This window comes from Hippocampus zosterae, chromosome 4, assembly GCF_025434085.1.
Source record: "Hippocampus zosterae strain Florida chromosome 4, ASM2543408v3, whole genome shotgun sequence".
Lineage (NCBI taxonomy): Eukaryota > Metazoa > Chordata > Actinopteri > Syngnathiformes > Syngnathidae > Hippocampus > Hippocampus zosterae.
The window spans coordinates 25128659-25154521 of NC_067454.1; the positions used below are offsets into that span (position 1 = coordinate 25128659).

Sequence of the window (25863 nt, forward strand, 5' to 3'; positions counted from 1 at the left end):
CTTGGCGGAGTCCTACCCACACTGGAAACGATTCCGACTTACTGCTGGCAATGCGAACCAAACTCTGACATCGGTGGTATAGTGACCGAAGAGCCCATATCAGGGGGTTCGGTACCCCATACCCTCGAAGCACCCCCCACAGAACTCCCCGAGGGACACGGTCAAACGCCTTCTCCAAGTCCACAAAACACATGTAGACTGGTTGGGCGAATTCCCACATACCCTCGAGGACCCTGCTAAGGCTGTAGAGCTGGTCCACTGTTCCACGGCCGGGACGAAAACCACACTGCTCCTCCTCAATCTGAGGCTCGACTTCCTGACGGACCCTCCTCTCCAGCATCCCTGAATAGACCTTACCAGGGAGGCTGAGGAGTGTGATCCCTCTATAGTTGGAACACACCGTCCGGTCCCCCTTTTTAAAAAGAGGGACTACCACCCGGGTCTGCCAATCCAGAGGCACTCTCCCTGTTGACCACGCGATGTTGCAGAGGCGTGTCAACCAGGACAGCCCCACAACATCCAGAGCCTTGAGGAACTCCGGGCGGATCTCATCCACCCCTGGGGCCTTGCCACCGAGGAGCTTTTTAACCACATCGGTGACTTCAGCCACAGAGATAGGAGAGCCCACCTCAGAGTCCCCGGGCTCTGCCTCCTCCAAGGAAGACGTGTTGGTGGAGTTGAGGAGGTCTTCGAAGTACTCTGCCCACCGGTTCACAACGTGCCGAGTCGAAGTCAGCAGCGCCCCATCCCCACTGTACACAGTGTTAGTGGTGCACTGCTTCCCCCTCCTGAGACGTCGTATGGTGGACCAGAATTTCCTCAAAGCCGACCGGAAGTCGGCTTCCATGGCCTCACCAAACTCTTCCCACGCTCGGGTTTTTGCGTCGGCGACCACCGAAGCTGCATTCCGCTTGGCCAGTCAATACCCGTCAGCTGCCTCTGGGGTCCCACAGGCCATAAAGGCTTGATAGGACTCCTTCTTCAGCTTGACGGCATCCCTTACTGCTGGTGTCCACCAGCGAGTACGGGGGTTGCTGCCACGACAGGCACCAACCACCTTACGGCCACAACTCAGATTGGCTGCCTCAACAATAGAGGCACGGAACATGGTCCACTCGGGCTCAATGTCCCCCGCCTCCCCCGGAACATGGGAAAAGCTCTGTCGAAGGTGGGAGTTGAAACTCCTTCTGACAGGGGATTCCGCCAGACGCTCCCAACAAACCCTCACAATACGTTTGGGTCTGCCAGGACGGACCGGCATCTTCCCCCACCATCAGAGCCTACTCACCACCAGGTGGTGATCAGTTGACAGCTCCGCCCCTCTCTTCACCCGAGTGTCCAGAACATGATGCCGCAAATCCGATGATACAACTACAAAGTCGATCATCGAACTGCGGCCTAGGGTGTCCTGGTGCCAAGTGCACATATGGACACCCTTATGTTTGAACAAGGTGTTCGTTATGGACAATCCGTGGCGAGCACAGAAGTCCAATAACAAAACACCACTCGAGTTCTGAGCGGGGGGGCCGTTCCTCCCAATCACCCCCCCCCCCCCCCAGGTCTCACCGTCATTGCCCACATGAGCATTGAAGTCCCCCAGCAGAACAAGGGAGTTCCCAGCAGGAGTACTCTCCAGCACACCCTCCAAGGACTCCAAAAAAGGTGGGTATGCTGAGCTGCTGCTTGGTGCATATGCACAAACAACAGTCAGGACCCATCCACCCACCCGAAGGCGGAGGGAGGCAACCCTCTCGTCTACCGGTGTGAACCCCAATGTACAGGCACTGAGCCGGGGGGCAATGAGTATGCCCACACCTGCTCTGCGCCTCTCACCGTGAGCAACTCCAGAGTGGAAGAGAGTCCAACCCCTCTCGAGAGAACTGATACCAGAACCCAGGCTGTGTGGAGGCAAGTCCGACTATATCCAGTCGGAAATTCTCTGCCTCACACACCAGCTCGGGCTCCTTCCCTGCCAGAGAGGTGACATTCCATGTCCCAAGAGCTAGCTTCCTCAGCCGAGGATCGGACCGCCCGGGTCCCCGCCTTTGGCTGCCGCCCAGCTCACATTGCACCCGACCCCTTTGGCCCCTCTCATGGGTGGTGAGCCCATGGGAAGGTGGACCCACGTTGCCTTTTCGGGCTGTGCCCGGCCGGGCCCCATGGGTGTAGGCCCGGCCACCAGGCGCTTGCCAACGAGCCCCACCTCCAGGCCTGGCTCCAGAGTGTGTAAGCAGTGCAAGGAAAATAAACCGCCACATTCAGAAATTATCGCCAGTGAAGCGCGCGCACACGAGGATGCAGACAACAAAACGTTGACAATAACTATGTGAACGTTTTTCATTTTATCTGAAAACGGCTTGCCTTTACTAGAATCCCGCATCACATTCTAGCCAAAGATCCAATCCTAGTGTATGAATTCACCTTTTAAATGCATGATGCTGTGCAAAGTGAAAGTTAGTTGCCATGACCACTTCCGGCAGATGAAGACAAAGAAGAAGTGATTGTCGTCATGGTTTGCACAAAACAATTTATAAACAGCATTAATCCACCAGGTATGCAGACAGGATTTTAGTTAAGGAAAGCCATTTCAAGATAAAAACAAAGTGTCACTACGGTACAGAGTGCACTCCACTCACATTAATTCAAGATGACAGTCTATAATTCATTGTTTCGCATTGGAAAAGTTCCCATTTATTAAGCATAACAAGTGTTTAGAGAGGTGAGAAGTTTGTGTGTGCCAGGTGTGTGTGTAGGGGCCGGGGGGGGGTTACTAAGTGTGCTTTTTGGGAACGTTTTAATTGTTTCTCAAATTCAGTTTTGCCTTCCAGTCTGGCACTTTCATGACCTGGGATACTCGCTGTACAGTTAACACCGTTACCATCATTTAGTTCGGTTGAATCTTACTGTACGTTAATGACAGCAGGTGTATGATATGAACGACAACACGGTGGGAAGTCTGGCCTATTGAAACTTGGCATAACTATGGTCAGAGCAGGATATTTCCAGACAAGAACGCAAGGACTCTCTGTTTTCTTTTTTTCTTGCTGGGACATGTAAGAAACAGCTGAAGGTTTATAAATAAAGACATATTTAAAACCCTTACTGGCTGCACCAAGAAATATCACCTTATGTTTTTGACTGCTTGTAGCCTTAGACCGAAAAGTGCAATCTCAGGGTTTCAGAGCTGATGACCCAGAGGTATTCACAGCACAGGATTAGAGCGAGATTAAAAAATCAAACAAAAGCGCAAATGTTGAAAAACCATATCTATTTTATGCTACACCGACAATCCTCAACATGTGAGCCATCTGTTTGTACAACCATTATTAGATCTTTTTATTCGTTGTCACTAAATAAGTAACAGTAAGCAAGTCATTCATTCCAGCGGTTATGATCATTCTTACTGGAATATTATTATCCTGTCACCTCGTCATGTGTGCTATTGATGGGATGGGCCACTTGACCCCAGCTCATAGTTTGAGCCCTCGCCCAAGCCACAGCGGAGCATGCCATACATCCTTTCCCTTGTATGGCATCCTTTGTGGCAGACTGTATTTAGGGAAAATGGCTAATATTTAGGGACTGGAACATGTAATGTTAGCTGGCCACCTATTTTAAACAGGGCCCATGAAGCACTATACATAGCGCCAACAGTCAGAAGACCACATATAGGAGGGGGAAAAGAGACAGGAGTGTTGGAAGCAGCTTGCCCCGTCACAGACGTCAATGCTTTGGCTTACCACCAAATTCGTCCAGACGACCTGCCGTCACAGTCTGGGGAAAGCATCCTCAAGTGCTCCTCAAGCTAGATGTGTTTGAATGGAATCATGTAATGATTGGGATGTTCTAATTATTTAGAGCCAAAAATTGGAGCAGAGCCTTGATTAAAGTTTAAAACCGTGCATAAAGTCTCTGCTTTCTCTCAACATTGTATTTGCGTTATTTCTGAATCAATATATAGAAAAACATGTTAGTGTCCAAGAGTAGTTTAAGATCTTTATGCAGAGGTGGGTGTGTAAAGCCTGTCTGGCATCCTAATGTCATTATTTCAAGCAGGCCAAGTCCAAAATCATTGACGGCAGCAGACAATCGGCATTGAGAATGTACTTGCTTCATCACATGCACACGCACACACACACACACACACACACACACACACACACACACACACACACACACACAAGTACATATGGCATGGTAGTTGGTGAAATGAAAACAATATGGAGATATGTCATTGCAGTCTATGGGACTGAAAGGTACACAAAATTGCTGTGCCTGTGTGTGATGGCGTACAGTAAGTACGTTTTTTCAGATGACAACTGGCAAACTGGGCCATCCTGAAATAATGACAAAAGAATGACTGACGGACTGATATGCCCGCCTCTGTTTTCATCGGACTTGTTTAGTGCGTAATGTCAAGTGTTGTAAAATGAGTGCAACAAAGGTGTTTTGGTGTGTTTAATCAAAACTACTCTTGAAACGACTGTATAAAGAGGCAAAAGCAGATACTCAATGCGTGACCTCTGACAGACAAGACAGTTATCCCACAAAACCTTACACGTGTGTAAAGGCACTTTACGCTCCAGTCAAAACGTGACCAGCTTGCACCACATATAATGTCTTGCCTAGTATCTCAGTTTTGCAAGTGGTTGTACCTTGCCTACAACCCAAATTCAGCAGGACCCGTCCTAAGCTTACCCGGAAGCCGAATGGGGACAAGTGGCATTGAAAATGAATTGCTGGCTCGTCCAGTATTTGAATTTTCTCAGCAGTTACTGATGGAATTATTAGCTGATAAATGTGTCGAGGTTTCTCAGCCAATTGGGCATTTGTGTTGAAATGCTATGAGCAAACTATAGAATTGATGTTTTTGCCACCCTTTCTTTGAACACAGGAGTAAACCTTACGTGTCTTATGTCTCACAGTCCTAACGAGTGGAAGTGGTAACCAGCCACACAGTCCTCTCAAGCGCTCAGTGTCTCTTACTCCACCAATGAGTGGCCCGAGCAACCATCCCATGGGTCCGGTCTGGCTGTCCCAGGAAGATCTCCGTAGTAGTAGAGGCCCAGCCCCCGATCACGCACCCCTCTCCCCCCAAAGCAGCATTGCTTCCTCAGGCAGCGGAGGAAGTGAACATCTGGAAGAGGCCAGTTTGGGAGGAGCTTTAAGTCTACATCGCAGTTCCTTCCATGAGGATGGCAGTGGAATGAGGGGTGAGTCAGAAAGGTTTTAGTTTCTGTCATTCAAAACTAATCATGATCTTTGGAAAAGCAGATTTTTTTTTAAGTGACAGCTTGATTACTTATTATGGTTGTTCGATATTGCCAACATTTCATATCTCGATATTTTTGCCAGATATATCAGTAACAATATGCTCGTGATATTATTTGGGTTCAGTGAAAACTATGCAATTTTTTCAAGAAAAAACAAAATATCAATCCAAAAAGATGTGAATTGGCTGGCGGCCGGTTCAGGGTGTCCCCCGCCTACTGCCTGAAGATGGCTGGGATAGCCTCCAGCACCCCCGCGACCTTTGTGAGGATAAAGCGGATCAAAAAATGGATGGATGTGTGTGTGTTTATATATGTATGTATACTGTATATGTATGTATGTGTGTGTGTATATATATATATATATATATATATATATATATATATATATATATATATATATATATATATATATATATATATATATATATAATTTATAAATCTATATAATTTATTGTGGACTGTAAATGTTAATGGCTGTCAGTAAGTTGAAAAAAAGACATACATACACACACACACACACATTATATATATAGTGTATATATATATAGTGTATATATATATATATATATATAGTGTATATATATATAGTGTATATATATATATAATGTGTGTGTGTGTGTATGTATGTCTTTTTTTCAACTTACTGACAGCCATTAACATTTACAGTCCACAATAAATTATAAATAATTAGATTATCATTGTACTGCAACTGTGCTGTAATAATTGTATGCTAAACAATTTTATGCTACAACAACAGTGTTGGTGATGTTTGCGTTCATGTGTGTACTCCATCAATATGTGTGTTGTTCATTACCAATTTGTCCATGCATGACCTTTGTGAGAAGAGATGTGTTGTGTGGCTTGTTGTTAACCACGCACACATGACGATAGTTGTGTATGCGCTGATGTATTACATGGCGATAAAATGTGTCGACTTCCAGCGATATGAATTATGCCAGCCTGGATCACATTTTGAGGTTCTATATACTATACCTATATGTTAGAAGAATCTATGAGCAAAATTGTATCATGTTTAAAGTTTCGGTTAATTTGGGCATGTCTGGACATGCTCAGCGCAGAGGTGTCGGCCGTTTGGGCGGAGGGCCTTTTTCTTGAGTAATCATGTCAAAGCAAGGGGGGTGAAGGCTAGATTCAATCACAGAGTGGGAATAAACAAATTGGGAACAAAGAGTTGTTGAATACCAAAAGACAGTTTGGGAACAGCTGTCGCGCCCAGGTGGACATTAGTCATCAGCCAAGTCTGTGACTTGTGTATTTGGGTATATCAAATCACTACCGAGGGGCCGGACCGGGGGGCGCTGTATGCTAATCTCTGGGGCAGGGTCTTTCTTGTATTTTGCAATAAAAGTTCGAACCGGCGGAGAGGGAGCCGAGCGTGATCGCGGAGCAACAACCGTCGTTCGCTCTCAGAGGTCCGCTCCCGCCGATATTGAAGACAATTTTCCTGTGTGCCGAGTCGTTTCTTTAACTTTGTCCGAGAAAATCCCTGACACTATACAATATCTTTCAAAGAATCCACAAAAAGACGCAATGAAGACACACATAAATAAGACGTCTGTGATAACCATGAGGAAAGTTTGCATGTATTGAACGTCGTTGCTCACTTTTATACTTTTACCATTTATACTTCGCAGCACGGATGGCTCCAGTTTTTTTTTTCTCTCCCGGGTCTAAAGAGAGGCTTGACCCGATACACAGTGAGAAAATAATGTATCAATATATTTTAGAATAGCAAATCAAATCCTGGAGGGGCTTACCTGGGGCTAAACTGCTTCAAACAACAAAGCGTGTGACGGAAAAGTGGTTAGGACTGCACGACTGTCCGTGTTTTATGTTATGTGTTGTGTTTATTATTTTACTTTAACTGTTTTGTTAAGCGCTTTGTTATAGCTGCCGCTGTTGTGAAAGCGCTATATAAATCAGCATATTGTAACCAGATTTTTGACAGGGCTAAAGCCTCCTGGTGGAGCGCCATCCCTGCTTCATAGCACATGGCTCTCAAGTGGTACAATTTGCTCTTCAGTATGTAAATGGGGGAGGAAAAAAAATTCACATGAAATCAGACATCCTCAGATCGGAATCAGGCCTATTCTAAATGTACCTGAAACAAGTGCAGCATAAACACACAGTTTGCATATAACGTTCAAGATTCATGCAAGCTTGTCATTAAAATGCACCAATTGGTGACATGGAATACCCCCCTACCCCCTGTCTGCCAAATAACACTGAAGAAGGTTCAAAATATGCTACATCAGAGGTGTGTCCATCATCAGAGAAGCAAAATAATTGCCAATGGCAGCCGGTGAAGTAATATCAAGTCGTATTCTGATTTCAATTAAATGAGGAAAAGCCCACGTGAGATGTCCTTTTCCATGTCAGCAACCAGAAAACCTTCGCTGTGACTATACGTACATTGTGTCCATCTTGGAGAAAGTCTGTCTGTTGTGCTCTTCCACATGTGTTTAAAAATCCGTCATTGGGAAACTGAACTATTTTCTGATCTAGCCAGAAAAAGATGATTAAAGCAGAATTGATATATTTCTTACAAAACTATGCTGTTAAAAACCCGACCATTATGTTTTTATGTTTCCCAGTGCTGATATCACAGAATACTTTCATTTTTTATTTGTTATTTTTATAAGGCACACATGCAGAAGTCATCGGTAAGAAATGAACAAGGCTGTTTAGTTGCCTTTTGACCAATGTCTGCGTTGGGTTCACGTTGCCTGCTGTAAATAGGATTCGTTTTTGGTGACGGTTGGATGCTGCCAGTCTGCCTTGTCATTCTGTTAGTAACCTTTATGGATAGAATTTCGGAGTAGAGCATAGGCATTGTGGGGTCTCTTTGGTTATCTATCTTGGTTGACAGTTCGCTGACAGGTCGTCGTTAGCTGTGGACAATTCAATACACTCAACGCCAACTTGCTCATTCGCCGTCTCCACGACTGCTTTTTGGCTCAGTCCCGGGCCAACATTGGAAGCTGGCTTATATGTCCTGCGTTGTTTTTCTTTTTTACCAAGCTGTGTGTGTCTGTTTGTGCTTGAGCAGCTGCCGCATGTGATGTAGTAATAAGGTATTGATAGCTGACCACAATTATCTTTTTTTTCCCTCTCCATTATTCTCAAATCTTGACTCAGAAATCACGCGTACAGGATGCTGTGTGTGACATATTAATTTTGTATATTCTCTCAGCGGACTTGAGATACAAGTTCAAATGTTTCCAATTTGACCCAATATGGGCGAGTGTGAAATATTTTTTCGTGTGCGGCCCCACTTCCCATCACTCCAAATGCGTCCGCACTGCCCCACGCGCATTTGCGGCCAACCTCGTGAACTGCATTGACAATATAGAATTGCACCCCCAGAAATTCTCACCTCAGTCTGAAACGGTTTGGTCTGAACGTAGCATTCGAGATGCGGTAGTAGGTTCAGAGGAGAATAGTGCACCGAGAGGAGCCAGATGAGGTGGCTCGGGCATCTGGTTTGGACGCTTCTCTTGTGAGGAATTCTGGCCACGTTACACCCGGAGGAAGCCCGGGAAAGACCTGGGACATTCTGGGTTCACTACGTCTCTCTCGGCTGGTCAGGGAATAACATGGATGGAGAATGTAACCAAAAGCATTGCATATTCATGTCTCGACATTCCCTGCCAATGTGCCATGGAACATTAGTGTGTCATAAGAGATCATCATGCATGCTGTAGAAAATTATCCAATTTCACTCCATGCATCGCAAAAAGGGTGGCGGCACCGGTGTTCCAGTGGTTAGCGCGTCGACCTAATGGTGCAGAGGTACATCCCAAAAAATGTGATTAGTCAATTACAAATACATCTCAATCACCTTTCTATTCCTGCAACATATAGTGAACAGCAAACAATCAGATGATCTTACATTACGGGTAGATGGCAGAAGGTACAATAAATCCGTGTATCCAATATTCAGACACAGAATATGACATGGCTTTGCACAAGTATTACAACTATGGGTTCAGTTAAGCAGGCACAGGTTTTATACTTATAAATGGCAACTTTTAATAAAATGTTCAAAAAAATGCTTGTTTTACTCTTGTACTAATTCACCATTTACCTAAAACTCAGGTGTGTGTGTGTGTGTGTGTGTGTATCCTAGATGTTCCAGCATGGCTCAAGAGTCTTCGTCTCCATAAGTATGCAGCGCTGTTTTCTACCATGGCCTATGATGAAATGATGTCACTTACTGAAGAGCAACTGGAGGCACAGGTACACGCCAACCACATTCTAAAATTATAAAATGGTATTGGCAGTAGTGCGGCCCGGTAGTCCAGTGGTTAGCACGTCGGCTTCACAGTGCAGAGGTACCGGGTTCGATTCCAGCTCCGGCCTCCCTGTGTGGAGTTTGCATGTTCTCCCCGGGCCTGCGTGGGTTTTCTCCGGGTGCTCCAATTTCTTCCCACATTTCAAAATCAGGCATGGCAGGCTGATTGAACACTCTAAATTGTCCCTCGGTGTGAGTGTGAGCATAGATGGTTGTTTGTCTCTGTGTGCTCTGTGATTGTCTGGCAACCGATTCAGGGTGTCCCCCGCCTACTGCCCGAAGACGGCTGGGATAGGCTCCAGCACCCCCCGCAACCCGAGTGAGGATCAAGTGGTTCGGAAAATGGATGCATGGGTATTGGCAGTATCAATACTTTGGGGCCTTCAGTCAGACTCTACTTTGAAATAACACACTTACATGTGCTTGACTCCTTATCAAAAGCTGCATATGTCTTGATGCTTTGTTGTTGTTTCAACAGAAAGTCACCAAAGGAGCAAGACACAAGATTGTTATTAGCATTCAAAAGCTAAAAGAGAGACAAAACCTGCTGCGCAGTCTCGAAAAGGTCAGTCACTCAATTTTGTGTGTGTGTGTGACTTTATCCTGACTTTAAAACTCAAAGCGATGATGCTCTTGACTCTTCTTTGTTTGCCCCTGAAAAAAAGTTTTGGGATTACTAAGAAGTCAGCATCTCTGCTACATCACAGTAAGACGTTTGCTTCAGTGTGGAATCTGCATTCAGATCTCAAAGTTTACATGTTCTCCTGGGAGGACTAAAATTATAGCTCCTTTGACAAAGAATTCTGTTTTGCCATTGTTGTATGGCAAACACACTGCAGCCGATGTCCCGAACATTTATGTAGTAATTTGGTTCATGACACGGAAGAAGTGAGTGCACTCCTCTACAATGTCTATACCATCAGTTCTTGTGGATAAGACACATTTTGTTTTGTTTTTGTTTGAAATAAAATTAAAAGAAATAATTCCAATATCAAGTATCAAGTACAACTTTATTGTCAAATGTGCTTTGTGTGTAACATACAGCAGAGATGAAATTTCCTCCATCTTAAACAGACAACAGACAACAAGAGGAGCCGCTGCGGGTGCCCGCGCCGCCATCAAAAGAACATAAAATGACAAAATAATACAATGTGACATTTAGTGTCCAATATTACAAATTTTATAATGATGCGGTGGTTTTGACATATATGTTGTACACACGCGCACACACACACACACACACACACAGTAGATATAGAATGCATGTGCTGCAAATGCGTGTGACGTAGTAAGTAATAAGTCCTAAAATAATAGTGGTGACAAACTCTAACTAAGCAGTGACAATGACGGACTGACAAACTGGCCGAGGATTCTAAAATAGCAGTGAAGAACTGTAGTTTAGCAATGACAGAAGTGTGGTTAAAATAACGATGACGGAGCAACGACTGACGATTACAGTTTTGGCTCGGCTTGAAATATTGATGGACTGACAATGTGGGGCCTGCCCACTGGCGAATGACAAATGAGGCCCGGCAAGATTTACTCACTCACCGACGTCTGCTCATAAGGCACCTTTTGTTCTCTCTAAATGTATAAGATACAAACGTAACCACAAAGAAAACTTTGTACGCCAATGAACTCACCAATGACAGTGAAATAACTAACGGATCTCTTTCCCTGCATCTTTTCCTTTCCTTGTGTCCCTTCCCACCACCAGGATGTGTTAGAGGGCAGTAATCTTCGTGTACCACTGCAAGAACTTCATCAGATGATCATGACGCCGATCAAGGCTTTTACTGGCGGCGAGGACACTTCCTTGCAGCGCCCGACCATGAATACAGATTCCAAAAGCTCTACACCCGGGTCCCACCTTGCTGGAGGAGGTGGAGAAGCCGAGGCAAGCTCAAGTGTCATTGCAGAGGGAGATCTACCAAGCCAGTTCACTCGTGTTATGGGCAAAGGTGAGTTGCTGATGAGGCTCTGCATTGAAATGATCCCCCCAAAAAAGTTGATGATTTCCAATCTTGATCTCAGTTTGCACTCAGCTACTGGTTTCAAGGTCAGATGAGGACAGCATCAGCTCCTACCTACAACTCATTGACAAGTGTCTTATACATGAGGTACAATACACATTGCCATGACAAAAAAGGTTTTGACAACCAGACACTAATATCCAACATGGTTTGATTTCTCCAGTGTTGGTTTTGTTCATACATCGTTTTCGTGAATTACATCTAGCGTACACGATGGAGGTATTTGCTTAATGCGGGGGTTGGCAACACGCGGCTCCAGAGCCGCATGCGACTCTTTAGCAACATCTAGTGGCTCCCTGGAGCTTTATAAAAAAATGTTTGAAAATGGAAAAAGATTTTGATGGTAGTAGGCTAATATAGCTCAAATATATATAGATACATGTTGCAGCTCAGAAAAAGGAGAGACGTGGTGTTGGTCGTATAAAATGTACACTTTATTTTTGCTTTTAATAGTCTCGACAAACACAGACATGTCTGCTTCCGACTCTGTGCCTTCTCTCTTCTCGTTCACTCGAGAGGCGGTCACAGACAGCCTCAGAAAAACGGAAATTAATGATCACTTCACTGACACTAAGAAAAGCGAAAATAATGCACCAAAACAAAAACTCAAGTGAGTAAATTACAAAATAAATTCTATGGGGGCGTTTGTGAACACACAACAAAAGAATGAATAACAAACAATTCCGTGACAGTGCAGTATCCTACATGCATACAGCACGTGTTTCCTTCATTGTAAGTTTTATAGAAGGCTGTTATTTTTTTTGCGGCTCCAGACATATCTGTTTTTTTTTTTTTTTTGGTCCTATTTTCAACATTTTGGGTTGACGACCCCTGGCTTAATGTGACGAAGTCAGCATTCTTGAAGGACTAATAATTCTCTCGGTAACTATGATAGCTTAATACACTTCCAGGGGAAACGGATGTCATGTACCTGTAAAGTTTAACAGTAGAACTGCTAGTCAGTGACAACATTTAAATGGTCTGTCAGTTGTTTTGAATGATGCACAGCTAATCAAAGCTCAGTTTCAACACCACAGTCATGAACACGATTGAACTCTGTTGTCTTCCCTTGACCATCAGTCCTTCAGTGAAACACAGAAGAAGAGGCTGTTGTCATGGAAACAGCAGGTCCAGAGGCTGTTTAGATCCATTCCGAGAAAAACACTCCTTGACGTTGCAGGTTACCGAACACAGAGGAGGTATATATTGCCTATTCGTTACTGTATACATTATGATTCTGCGGTTGCGTTTTGCTGTGATCCCGATCCATCAGACATGACATGTTTTGTCCCACAGCAGTCGCGGGTTTGGTCAATCCAACTCCCTCCCGACCACAAGCTGTGTTGGAAGCAGTGTTATGGCACGAAGAAGCCTTCGGCAGTTCCAGATGCCCTCTCGGAGTTTACCGGGTGCAAGACTCGGCCTGCTCAGCAGCAGTGGCCTGCTGGGACCCACACCTCGCAGTAGCAGCAGCACACCCACAGGCCCCAAGCAGGGGAGACAGGTGAGTCAGAATAACTGGAAGGTCTGTTCCAGCAACAAACAAATACATTTTTTCAAACTCAAAACATTTTAATCGTAAACACATATTTGATATTTGGCGACAGCATGTTCTTCATTCTTTTGTTATTTGTGAGCATTCACGACATTAAATGAAAGATGAAGGTACATAACAAACTGACACAGAATATGGTGAGTGAAATCATTGAGAGCAGATTGACTCCCTTCATGACTTGTCCTTATAAAATGTGTTTGGTGTGTTATTCCCCCCCGATTGCAAGAATACAGACAAAGGATAAAGGGAGTAGCGTTGGCGTCTGACAAATGAAATGAGGTGGATGGAACTTTAGGGAAGTCACTCCACATACCACAAACCTTGCGTCAGTGCTGAGCGTTGAAACAGGAGGAGGTGTTTCAGGCTCATCCTGGCACACTTTGGTTTGGGCTGACCCATTTCGTTGTAAACCGAGGTCTCCTTCGCTCTCTCACGCTTACTCATCCCGTACAATGGGAGGAAATACCTCAGTTCCTTTTCCCCATACATCCTTGTGTGTCTGAATTGTGAATGTGTACAGAGGAAACTAGGGAGAGAGCGATGTGAGTCATAGTTTGGCCGAGTTGTTGGTGAGGGAGGGGCAAAGTCCGACAGAGAGAGAGAGAGAGATAGTATTTACGTTTGTATATGAGAGAAAGAGTGAGAGAAGCAGTGAGAACAGTGCATAGGCATTTCCTGTTTTTCCTTAGCCTGCGGCACTGGAGGGCCATGAGGCGGGGTTGGAGAGGGAGCAAGGGGGAGGAGGAAGTTGTAGTGCCGAAGGTATGCTAGGCAGGTTACTGTGAGGAATTTGTGTGGCTAGCATCGGAGACTGACAATTTTGTATCGGCTGGATGTCCATAAAGGAGTGTTGAAGGGGTTTTCATGTCCCTTCTTTTTCATGGATGCCTACCAGCAGTCTCTGTTCAACTGATAGCGTGAAAATACATATACTTCTGATTCGACACAAAGCAGTACTGCGTATCTCTTTTTTGGAACGATACAATTCCATACAGTAAAGGCGATATTGGTACAGTACTGTGGTATAGTAACGATGACCTTTCTGTAAATAAACCTAGACTAATTAAAGAGCACTACAAATCAACACAATAGAATGTTGTTTCATTGCATTTTATTTTAAAATCAACTCAGCTTTACAGATTCCAAAACATTGATATCAGAACAAGTTGCACATCGATAGATGTGTGTATTTTCGACAGAAAATGACATGCTTTTTATGCCTATTGTTCTTATCACACACAATCCCACGGTTCCTTTATTTTAATCATCTTTGTAGTTATTTGATGCAGAGGCTAGTGGGACCTCCCATATCAAACAAAATGCTGTTGGACTTCCAAATCACCTCACTCAATTTTCTCATGGGGAAATGTCAAGTCAAGTCAACAGTATTTATAGAGCACTTTCAAACAGCCATCGCTGCATACAAAGTGCTGTACATGGAGCGAATGTGGGCACAATACTTTAATTCAAAAAGACTTTTGCAGTGGCTTCATCCATCCATCCATCCATCCATCCATCCATCCATCCAATTACTTTGCCGTCTATCCTCTGAAAGGTTGCAAGTCCCCTATTGCAGCTGACTTTGGGCCACCGGCAAGGTACGCCCTTGACCGGTCACTACCCAATCGCAGAGCGTAGACTCGACACAAAATTTAGAGACTTCACTTCACCTAGAAGCTTTCTGGTATATTGGAGGAAGTACCTGGAGAATTTATCAATATTTACGGCATGTAAAAAAAACACACACACAAAAAACAAGATACCTTAATGGAGACGATACATTTTAAAATTTAGATTCCCAAATGTCTTAATAAATGGTCTGTGACATTCTTCCATTCGCGCCGCTTGTCACTATAGCCAGCAACTTTTTCAAATCTTCCCTTGCATATTTTTGCAAGAGAATCGCTAGCAACCCATCCATTGGAGCTTTGTGATACGATGGAGACTTCTGGAAACTCAGAGGCTCCCTCCGCTGGGGGGCAGGAGCCAACTGTTTGTATTTGTAAGAAGTTAACTACGATAGAATTATCTTTGATATCAAGTGATGATGTGTTCAGTGGCTCGATGCATACGAAGTGGTTCATCAACTCTGACAAATCGATTAAATGGCTTTCTTTTTATGTTTGTTTTTTTTATTCAGGGTCTATGGTTCGCCAACCCTGGGGGTAGCAACAGCATGCCTAGTCGAACCCACAGCTCTGTGCAACGGACCCGCTCCCTGCCGGTTCATACAACACCGCAAACTATGGTCATGTTCCAACAAGCTGGTAGGAACCTTTTGAATTGAAAATGAATACACACACACACACACGTGCATTATCTTTTACTTTGTGCCCTCTTAGAGGATAGGACACACAAAATTTGCATTTTCAATTTGATCACAATCAAGTTTGCATTCAAGGCAGCTTGTTGCGAGAAACTTTTTTAAAATTCTCTTTATTTATTGCACTGTATCACAGCTCTGTAACCTGCATGCACATTCCCTGCAGGTTCAGACTTCCATCCATCCATCTATTTTCCGATCCGCTTTATCCTCACGAGGGTCGGGGGGGATGCTGGAGCCTATTCCAGATGTCTTTGTGTGTGTTCACTTTTTTGACAGTATTGGTCATATTTTTTTAATCATAACTGGATACTAACGGTGATTCATTTTCTAAAGTTCAAAGTTTCAAGACAAGTCAGAAATAGAGGAACTTTCCTGAAAGTAACACAGATATAGTGACAACCAAGTAACAATAAATGAAATACTTTGAGGTGTTCATCATGTCCTGCAATTATACGTCATTTATTTTATTGTTCTCTCTATTTGTTTTTTTATCACGTGATTAATACATATGCCATTCAAATAACCCCTTCGCTATCGACGATGTATCCTTCTCCATTATTTTCAATTTCAATTCAAACATCAGGCGGTTTCATAATATTCACGCACGCACACGCACACACACACACTCACAAATACTCACACACACACGTGCGTGCGGCTATTGTAAACATTCAAGACAATAAAAGGCCATCCGCATTGTTGCTGTGTCCAATGAACGCAAACGAGCCGTCTCCCCTTTCTCGTTTCAAAACTGGAAATTGAAAAATGGAATACGAGCCTTTATCTGATGTTCTATTATGTGTTTATTGAACACAAGTCGGGAAAGAAAATTGGAGCGTAATTTGTTTCCCTCAAGCTTGCTTTGAAGCTAGAATTCGTTGATGTTCTTCAGCTGCTTCTTCTTCGGCAGCAGTGGCCAAAGAGGGAGTAGCAGAAGGAAAATGTCTTCCGAGTCAAGCCAAAACAAGCTGAAGGGAAACAAATGATGTTGCTATTTTGCTTCCCGACTTGTAAACAGATGGTAAGTCGTGATAAATGCTCACACAACATGAACAAACACGTGTAAATCGTGCGTATATTTGTGGATCTCAAAAATGTGAAAATCACATGATGATCACAAAGCTATTTGTATGAATAATTCGGAGTCGAATCTCATCCGTAATAATAAACCAAGACAAGACCGCAACATCGTCTGGAGCAGAGGTCCCCAACCGTTTTTGCCCCTCGGGCCAGGTTTCATGTCAGACATTCATTTCATGGACCGGCCTTTAACAATCGTGTATAATATGACATGACCTGCATGAAAAGTGTGGTATTTTTAATAATAAACACGAATCATGACACGAGGAACGTCCTATCTGGCCGCAACATTCTCTGGTCACTACGGTAACGTTTAAACGTGCCTTCAAAATAAGATACGCCGCAAATAAAAAGTGCGTGAAAAATACGACTCACCATCCCCGCTTATTATGCAGAGTAGGCTTGGTGCTTGTGAATCTCCCGTTGAGAAAAAGCCGTATTTGAAATAGGACTCCTGATACTGTCTATTAAATGTAGCCTTCTCTTTCTTGAAAGTCGTAGGCTCCTCTTCTCTCTCCTGGCTGGGCCTTTTCCCCTTCCCGAAAAACTTTTCAAAGACGTTTGTTTTTTATGCGGTAATCACATGACCGAGAAGCGCGTATTCACCTGCGTCAAAATGACATACTGTCGACTGATAGAGAATCCGGCAGTTCTTTCAAAATAAAACACCTTTCAGATTCAGAAGTGAAGAAAACAGAAGGAATGTAAGATATTTATTCTTTCTGTGCGGCCCGGCACCAAATGACCGGTAGTGGAATGGTAGCGGGCCGCAGCCCGGCGGTTGGGAAACCCCGGTATGGAGGGTAAGATATAACAATCATGGCCCCCGGGACGCGTGTCGGCAACCTGTGGGTTAGAGGAACAGCCTATATAGACCACAAATGTCAAACTCAAGGCCCGAGGGCCAGATCTGGCCCGCCATATCATTTTATGTTGCACGCAAAAGCAAATCAAATATCAAACTAGACGACCATGATGCTTGCTAAAATCGCTACCAACATTTAAAATTCTCACATTTAATAAATTAGCGATATATTGCAAGCATTTTTGTGACCAAACCTCTCATTACAATAACTTAAACAATAGTTGAATAAACTGTGATTATTGACTTTTTTATATGGTTTCAGTCATAACGACTCTCCAAGGGAAACAACAAAAATGAGCTGTAGACATCAACAAACATATACTATAGTTATGCCAGTAAGCACACTGGAAAAGGGGCTCTAGTTTTGCCCCTTGGGTATATTTTATGATATTTCGCGATTATTATTATTTTTACTAGTCATAAAAATAATAATTGACTCCTGCTGAAACGTAGACTTGACTTCTTCCCTGAAAGCCAACAACACTCAAGAACTAGTTGACTACAGCAAGGCCATGGTGACTGTGACATGAGGTAGCTTCCGCTGTGTAACATGCACCGCAGCAGCAATTGACAGAAAAGCGTGACCTCTGGCAAAGCTCCTCAACTGCCAGGATATCAGAGGGCGTGCGTAGAGAACGAAGAGGAAGAAAACGAGGCGGGGAAGGGAAAGCGTGAGAGTCCCACAATGGGGCTTTGTGCAGTGAGGACAACTCTCTGGCCCAACTTCCCTGCCTTCACTCTCTCTCTCCCTGACCCACTCTTTCTTGGCTGTCTCGTGTCTTGCTCTCTCCCATCGCTGCAGCGTCATGCACACGTCGCACTCTCAGACGTCGTGATTTCAAAAGTCGGCCCCCGTCTGTAATTGTTTTGCGTGCATATAAGTCCAAGGTGTTTGGAAGGACGCACATTAATCGAGGTCGAATATTGGAAAGGCATGGAATGCGCGTGTGCCATTTTGTCCGGCCCTGTGTATGTTTGTCTTGGTCTTTGTTCATGGGGTTAGGGGAGTGAGAGAGTTATGTGGATGTGTTTTGGAGGGATGGAGGCTGGTCATTGAAGCCTATAAATAGCCTAGTGTGGATGACCGCCTAACTCAGCTTTTCTCTCTGACCGCAAGGGATTTTCACTGCCCCGTCTGTATTGAGGACTCAGCTAAAGACTGAATACTAGACAGGGTTGCTTGGTTGCGCAGTCCAAATATATGACCAACACGCCCTAAAAACTCTTCAACCTCAACCCAGCCCTCTCCCAAACATTCTCCACCCAGTTCAAGAGCAGAAGCAGTGGCAGTCAACAGAAACTGTTACCTGGGAGACACACGCACGCGCGCGCACACACAACCAAAAATAATGTCATTGTATTGTACAGTGACTTCCAAGACCATTCTAGAAATAATTCTAAACAATTCAAGAAAAAAAATAGTCATAAAAAAGAATAGCGCCAAAGCAAACTGTGGTAGTCATGTTAGTACTAATCTTATTTCCTGCACAATACGGGGAATTTTCGCTGGTCATGGTTTGACCAGGGCTGAACAATGAATGGTATCCTATTAAAATGATGCAATATAGTGTGGGGGTTTTTTTTGTGTGTTTTTTTTTTTTTTTTAAAGGCAAAAAAAATTAAATTCAACAGAACTGACTTTGCTGTCTTCTGACTTTTCGGGTGATGTTACTAAGCCTACTGTCCGGTGTCCAACAATTTTTTACACTGGGGCGAGGTGCAGCAACACGGAGATTACCGCCTCATCGGAGGCCCTGTGTTGCGCCATGCTTGGCCACTGGCTGACCTTGCGAATGTCGTCATTTGCGAGCAGCCAGTCAATCAAGCGGTTGATAATAGGCTATTATGCAACACGCCGTGAATATGTTGTCAAAAAAGTGAAGTTGAGGCTTGGCAAAGGTCTTTGGATAACACATGAACACATGGTGTATGTAGATCAGGAGTCGGGAACCTTTTTGAATAAGAAAGCCATAAAAGCAAAATATTTGGAAATATATTTCAGTGAGAGTCATATATATAAAATGCACTGTATTTTAAAGAAAATGTCAGTACAATAAGCCTCTGAATGTATTCTTTAAAATTATTTTGTGATAATACTCACCATTAATGTGAATGGTTTTCCATTCCTCATGTTTGCTAAAAATTCCGCAAAACTATCGGAATGAAAGTCAGCTTGCCGAGTCCATACGCGAAGTTGCTGCTGGCTACCGTGCATGCACCCTGCTCAGTAGCTTGCACGCTTCCTTTCTGCTGTCTCCCGGTATCATCCAATCAAAATTGCTCCTAGAGCCAAATGCAGCCCGAACAGGAAATGAGCAGTGAAAAATCTGGTGGATGCATGATACAAGCTAAAATATTTTGTTTCATCTGCAAGCCAGATGCATCATCAAAAAAGCCATATATGGCTCACAAGCCATAGGTTCCCGACCCCTGGTGTAGATAAAGCAGTAGGAAGGGGCATTTCATTTAGCATTCCATCCATGCATTATCCATCCATCCATTTTCCAATCGGCTTTATCCTCACAAGGGTCGCGGAGCGTGCTGAACCCTATCTCAGCTGTCTTTGGGCAGTAGGTGGGGGACACCCTGAACTGGTTGCCAGCCAATCACAGGGCACACAGAGTGTTTTATTCATGTTTCATTTTTAAAAATCACAATATATTGTGTAGGTATTGTGATTGGCGGCATGTGTTTGAGTGGTTAGCACATCGACCTCACAGTGCAGAGGTACCGGGTTCGATTCCAGCTCTGATCTTCCTGTGTGGAGTTTGCATGTTCTCCCCGGGCCTGCGTGAGTTTTCTCCGAGTACTCCGATTTCCTCCCACCCTTCCAAAAACGTGCATAACAGGCTGATTGAACACTCCAATTTGTCCCTCGGTGTGAGTGTCTGCGCAGATGGATGGTTGTTCGTTTCTGTGTTCCCTGCGTTTGGCAACCGGTTCAGGGTGTACCTCGCCTACTGCCCGAACACAGCTGGGATAGGCTCCAGCACCCACCGCGACCCTTGTGGGGATAAAGCGGTTCAGAAAATGGATGGATGGATGGATGGATGGATTGATGCTATTGTGATTCTTGGCCCCCTCCCCAATACTGTATGTCCATAAATACCAATTATTGTACCTCATCATATCAAGGCCAGTTTAGCTTCTGCTCCTCCCCTGAATTATCATTAAATTACTCTGAATTTTTAACATTTGACCAAAACATGAATCACACCATTGGTTATGTACCAGGCAGCATTCAAATATGAAAATGGAATTCATAAGAAAACACGTTGTACAGTGGTCAAGTTGATTTGTAGTTTGGGCAAGTCATAAATCTCTGCATGCATAGTATGACTTCATACTGGCTGAAATCATTGTTTCGCCCGTGGCCGCAATTGGACTCTCAACTCTAACCATACACTTTGTGGTTAATTCTCAGCTGGTTGTTCACTTATTTCATCTTTCATATGTATCAGCATGAATCCCTTCTTGTTTTTACCTCTAGTTCTAAACTTTTCATCATGTTTCTTTTTCCCCATGTGTACAGATCTTCAGTTGCCTGTTACGGAGCCGGACATCAACAATCGTCTTGAATCCTTATGTTTGAGTATGACAGAGCACGCATTGGGAGGTAAGCCACATTTTCACAGCCATTCATTCACTTTTAGTACCGGAAATGCACATTTTATTATTTCAAAACTGTTTGGTATTTACAGTACTGCACTGATGCGTTTTTCCTCCCAGCTGTGTTTGGTGCCCACAGAATCAAATGTCCCCGTCTGTCCTGTTAAATATTTTACTTGCTCATGGAAAGAATATACTAACAGTCAATCCGCCAGGGTATATTAACACAGTCATTGTTGTCATCGGGGTGATTTGTGTCTTGTCCAGGGAAACCAAGAAACCCAAATTCTTTGTCCAACGAGATTTATTTCAGCTACAATTGATGGGGAAACACCATTTACAGATCTGTGATGGAGCGACTCCCCAAGCAGCGGGGTGCGGCCCCCTCTTATAACATGTTTTCTTCTTGGGAGGGGTTAAACTCTGACACATAAGCTTGCCCAACAACGAACTTGCAGAGCAACCCTTTTCCAGATAGCAGTATGTGTGATACAAGTTAACAGTTCATCATGAGATACTGAACAAGTTCACACTGTTAAATGTCCATTTTCCACCACATTAGTCATCTCTCGATGATTCGGAGGGACAGCATCATGCCAATTAGCCGGCGACATCTGAAAGAGACACTTTTAAACCACTTCAACTCATCCGCTTTTTACCAGCAGAAATACACAGGGTGTGACACACTTTTCTTTGTAGCGTTTCCATTACAGTGACAGTCCCTCTGACTAGGTCCATGCGCTTGATCTTTATTTGTGCCGCAGATCTTTTTTTAGTTTTATTTCAATACCAAGGGTGGGTTCAAAAACCACTGGCTTGATGACACACAGCGATTCAAATACTACATATTCTCACGAGAACAGAGTCGCATGTCTCTGTCACACTCTAAAATTAGTCGTTATTTGTGAATAACTTGTCAGCAACAGTCTTGTTGCCACACATTTCAACTGTTTGGAGGGTAGTTTGGTAAAAAAAAGAAGTAGTCAACAATAGATCTGCTCTTGAAATTGTATTATCTAAACATTCACGTTTGTGAGATAAATGAGGAAAGAACACCCATTCACCCATTTTCTGATCCACTTATCCTCACAAGGGTCGTGGGGGTGCTGGAGCCTATCCCCGCTGTCTTCGGGCAGTAGGCGGGAGACACCCTGAACCGGTTGCCGGCCAATCGCAGGGCACACAGAGACGACCAACCATCCAGGCTCACACTCATAATTAGGGACAATTTTGAGTGTTCCGTTAACCTGACACGCATTCATAATCAAACAGAGTACCCGGAGAAAACCCACACAAGCAGGGGGAGAACAAACTCCACACAGGAAGGCCAAGGCCTGTAATCGAACCCCGCTCCTCTGCATTGTGAGGCCGATTTACGTGTGTGTGTGTGTGTGTGTGTGTGTATTGCTCTGCGCATAATGTACAATAACTTTTGCCCAGGGTTACAGTCATTGCCACCCCTACTTAACTCAGTTGAAGTGAAGACAGTCAGGCCTCAGTCCTCCACTCGGAAATTTGGACAAGCGCCGCTTTGTGCATGTGTCAGCAGTCGGGAAGGCACAGAATAGAACCGAGCGATGGAGCGTAGGATCTTCCTTAAAAAGGAGACTATGTAATTATCATGGACAGTGGTGGCCAAAAGTGTTGGCCGTTAGTTTGACTTGATTTGTTTTTAATTTTTCATATTGTGTACACTTTCTCAATTCCAAAAGACATTGGGCTGTTACCCATCCATCCATCCATCCATCATCTACCGCTTATCCGGGGCCGGGTCGCGGGGGCAACAGCTTTAGCAGGGAAGCCCAGACTTCCCTCTCCCTAGCTACTTCTTCCAGCTCTCCCCGGGGGATCCCGAGGCGTTCCCAGGCCAGCTGGGTGACATAGTCTCTCCAGCGTGTCCTGGGTCTTCCTCTGGGTCTCCTCCCGGTGGGACATGACCGGAACACCTCACCGGGGAGGCGCTCAGGAGGCATCCGAATCAGATGCCCAAGCCACCTCATCTGGCTCCTCTCGATGTGGAGGAGAAGCGGCTCGACGCTGAGCCCCTCCCGGATGACCGAGCTTCTAACCTTATCTCTAAGGGAGAGCCCGGACACCCTGCGAAGAAAACTCATTTCAGCCGCTTGTATCCGGGATCTCGTTCTTTCGGTCACGACCCATAGCTCGTGACCATAGGTGAGGGTTGGGATGTAGATCGACCGGTAAATTGAGAGCTTCGCCTTTTGGCTCAGCTCCTTCTTCACCACGACAGACCGATACAACGTCCGCATCACAGCAGACGCTGCACCGATCCGCCTGTCGATCTCCCGCTCCCTCCTACCCCCACTCGTGAACAAGACCCCAAGATACTTGAACTCCTCCACTTGGGGTAAGATCTCCTCCCCGACCCGGAGGGGGCACTCCACCCTTTTCCGACTGAGGACCATGGTTTCAGATTTGGAGGTGCTGATTTTCATCCCAACCGCTTCACACTCGGCTGCGAAACGCTCCAGTGAGAGTTGGAGAGCCCCGTTTGAAGGAGCCAACAGCACCACATCATCTGCAAAAAGCAGGGATGAAATACTGAGGCCCCCAAAACGGACCCCCTCAACGCTTCGGCTGCGCCTAGAAATTCTGTCCATAAAGGTTATGAACAGAATTGGCGACAAAGGGCAGCCTTGGCGGAGTCCTACCTCCACTGGAAACGATTCCGACTTACTGCCGGCAATGCGAACCAAACTCTGACATCGGTGGTATAGTGACCGAACAGCCCGTATCAGGGGGTTCGGTACCCCATACCCACGAAGCACCCCCCACAGAACTCCCCGAGGGACACGGTCAAACGCCTTCTCCAAGTCCACAAAACACATGTAGACTGGTTGGGCGAATTCCCACATACCCTCAAGGACCCTGCTAAGGGTGTAGAGCTGGTCCACTGTTCCACGGCCGGGACGAAAACCACACTGCTCCTCCTCAATCTGAGGCTCGACTTCCTGACGGACCCTCCTCTCCAGCACCCCTGAATAGACCTTACCAGGGAGGCTGAGGAGTGTGATCCCTCTGTAGTTGGAACACACCCTCCGGTCCCCCTTTTTAAAAAGAGGGACTACCACCCCGGTCTGCCAATCCAGAGGCACTCTCCCTGTTGTCCACGCGATGTTGCAGAGGCGTGTCAACCAGGACAGCCCCACAACATCCAGAGCCTTGAGGAACTCCGGGCGGATCTCATCCACCCCTGGGGCCTTGCCACCGAGGAGCTTTTTAACCACATCGGTGACTTCAACCACAGAGATAGGAGAGCCCACCTCAGAGCCCCCGGGCTCTGCTTCCTCCAAGGAAGGCGTGTTGGTGGAGTTGAGGAGGTCTTCGAAGTACTCTGCCCACCGGTTCACAACGTCCCGAGTCGAAGTCAGCAGCGCCCCATCCCCACTGTACACAGTGTTAGTGGTGCACTGCTTCCCCCTCCTGAGACGTCGGATGGTGGACCAGAATTTCCTCGAAGCCGTCCGGAAGTCGGCTTCCATGGCCTCACCGAACTCTTCCCACGCTCGGGTTTTTGCCTCGGCGACCACCGAAGCCGCGGCCCGCTTGGCCAATCGATACCCGTCAGCTGCCTCTGGGGTCCCACAGGCCATAAAGGCTCGATAGGACTCCTTCTTCAGCTTGACGGCATCCCTTACTGCTGGTGTCCACCAGCGAGTACGGGGGTTGCCGCCACGACAGGCACCAACCACCTTACGGCCACAACTCAGATTGGCCGCCTCAACAATAGAGGCACGGAACACGGTCCACTCGGGCTCAATGTCCCCCGCCTCCCCCGGAACATGGGAAAAGCTCTGTCGGAGGTGGGAGTTGAAACTCCTTCTGACAGGGGATTCCGCCAGACGCTCCCAACAAACCCTCACTATACGTTTGGGCCTGCCAGGACGGACCGGCATCTTCCCCCACCATCGGAGCCTACTCACCACCAGGTGGTGATCAGTTGACAGCTCCGCCCCTCTCTTCACCCGAGTGTCCAGAACATGCGGCCGCAAATCCGATGATACAACAACAAAGTCGATCATCGAACTGTGACCTAAGGTGTCCTGGTGCCAAGTGCACATATGGACACCCTTATGTTTGAACAAGGTGTTCGTTATGGACAATCCGTGACGAGCACAGAAGTCCAATAACAAAACACCACTCGGGTTCTGATCGGGGGGGCCGTTCCTCCCAATCACGCCCCTCCAGGTATCACTGTCATTGCCCACGTGAGCATTGAAGTCCCCCAGCAGAACAAGGGAGTCCCCAGCAGGAGTACTCTCCAGCACACCCTCCAAGGACTCCAAAAAGGGTGGGTATGCTGAGCTGCTGTTTGGTGCATATGCACAAACAACAGTCAGGACCCGTCCCCCCACCCGCAGGCGGAGGGAGGCAACCCTCTCGTCTACCGGTGTGAACCCCAATGTACAGGCACTGAGCCGGGGGGCAATGAGTATGCCCACACCTGCTCTGCGCCTCTCACCGTGAGCAACTCCAGAGTGGAAGAGAGTCCAACCCCTCTCGAGAGAACTGGTACCAGAACCCAGGCTGTGTGTGGAGGCAAGTCCGACTATATCCAGTCGGAAATTCTCTGCCTCACACACCAGCTCGGGCTCCTTCCCTGCCAGAGAGGTGACATTCCATGTCCCAAGAGCTAGCTTCTGCAGCCGAGGATCGGACCGCCAGGGTCCCCGCCTTTGGCTGCCGCCCAGCTCACATTGCACCCGACCCCTTTGGCCCCTCTCATGGGTGGTGAGCCCATGGGAAGGGGGACCCACGTTGCCTCTTCGGGCTGTGCCCGGCCGGG

The 25863-nt window shown here is 45.8% G+C and overlaps 1 protein-coding gene and 1 long non-coding RNA gene across 5 annotated transcripts in view; one reads left to right on the forward strand and one right to left on the reverse strand.

The window, feature by feature from the left end:
- Nucleotides 1-25863, forward strand: part of samd4a (sterile alpha motif domain containing 4A) — a 77788-nt gene that overhangs the window by 40808 nt on the left and 11117 nt on the right. The window contains exons 4-12 of one of the 4 annotated variants that reach the window (XM_052063913.1): nucleotides 4926-5213; nucleotides 9424-9533; nucleotides 10067-10153; nucleotides 11306-11549; nucleotides 11623-11708; nucleotides 12702-12820; nucleotides 12921-13125; nucleotides 15317-15443; nucleotides 20980-21063. In XM_052063913.1, the coding sequence (XP_051919873.1) occupies nucleotides 4926-5213; nucleotides 9424-9533; nucleotides 10067-10153; nucleotides 11306-11549; nucleotides 11623-11708; nucleotides 12702-12820; nucleotides 12921-13125; nucleotides 15317-15443; nucleotides 20980-21063 (1350 nt within the window). Of the gene's footprint in view, nucleotides 1-4925; nucleotides 5214-9423; nucleotides 9534-10066; nucleotides 10154-11305; nucleotides 11550-11622; nucleotides 11709-12701; nucleotides 12821-12917; nucleotides 13126-15316; nucleotides 15444-20979; nucleotides 21064-25863 lie in introns of all 4 variants that reach the window. The other 3 variants (XM_052063911.1, XM_052063914.1, XM_052063915.1) reach the window with 3 other exon arrangements.
- Nucleotides 12043-19700, reverse strand: LOC127599831 (uncharacterized). Its single transcript, XR_007962182.1, has 2 exons — nucleotides 19549-19700; nucleotides 12043-13148 (listed from the first exon to the last, which is right to left on the reverse strand). It is a non-coding gene; the product is annotated as an uncharacterized LOC127599831 (long non-coding RNA).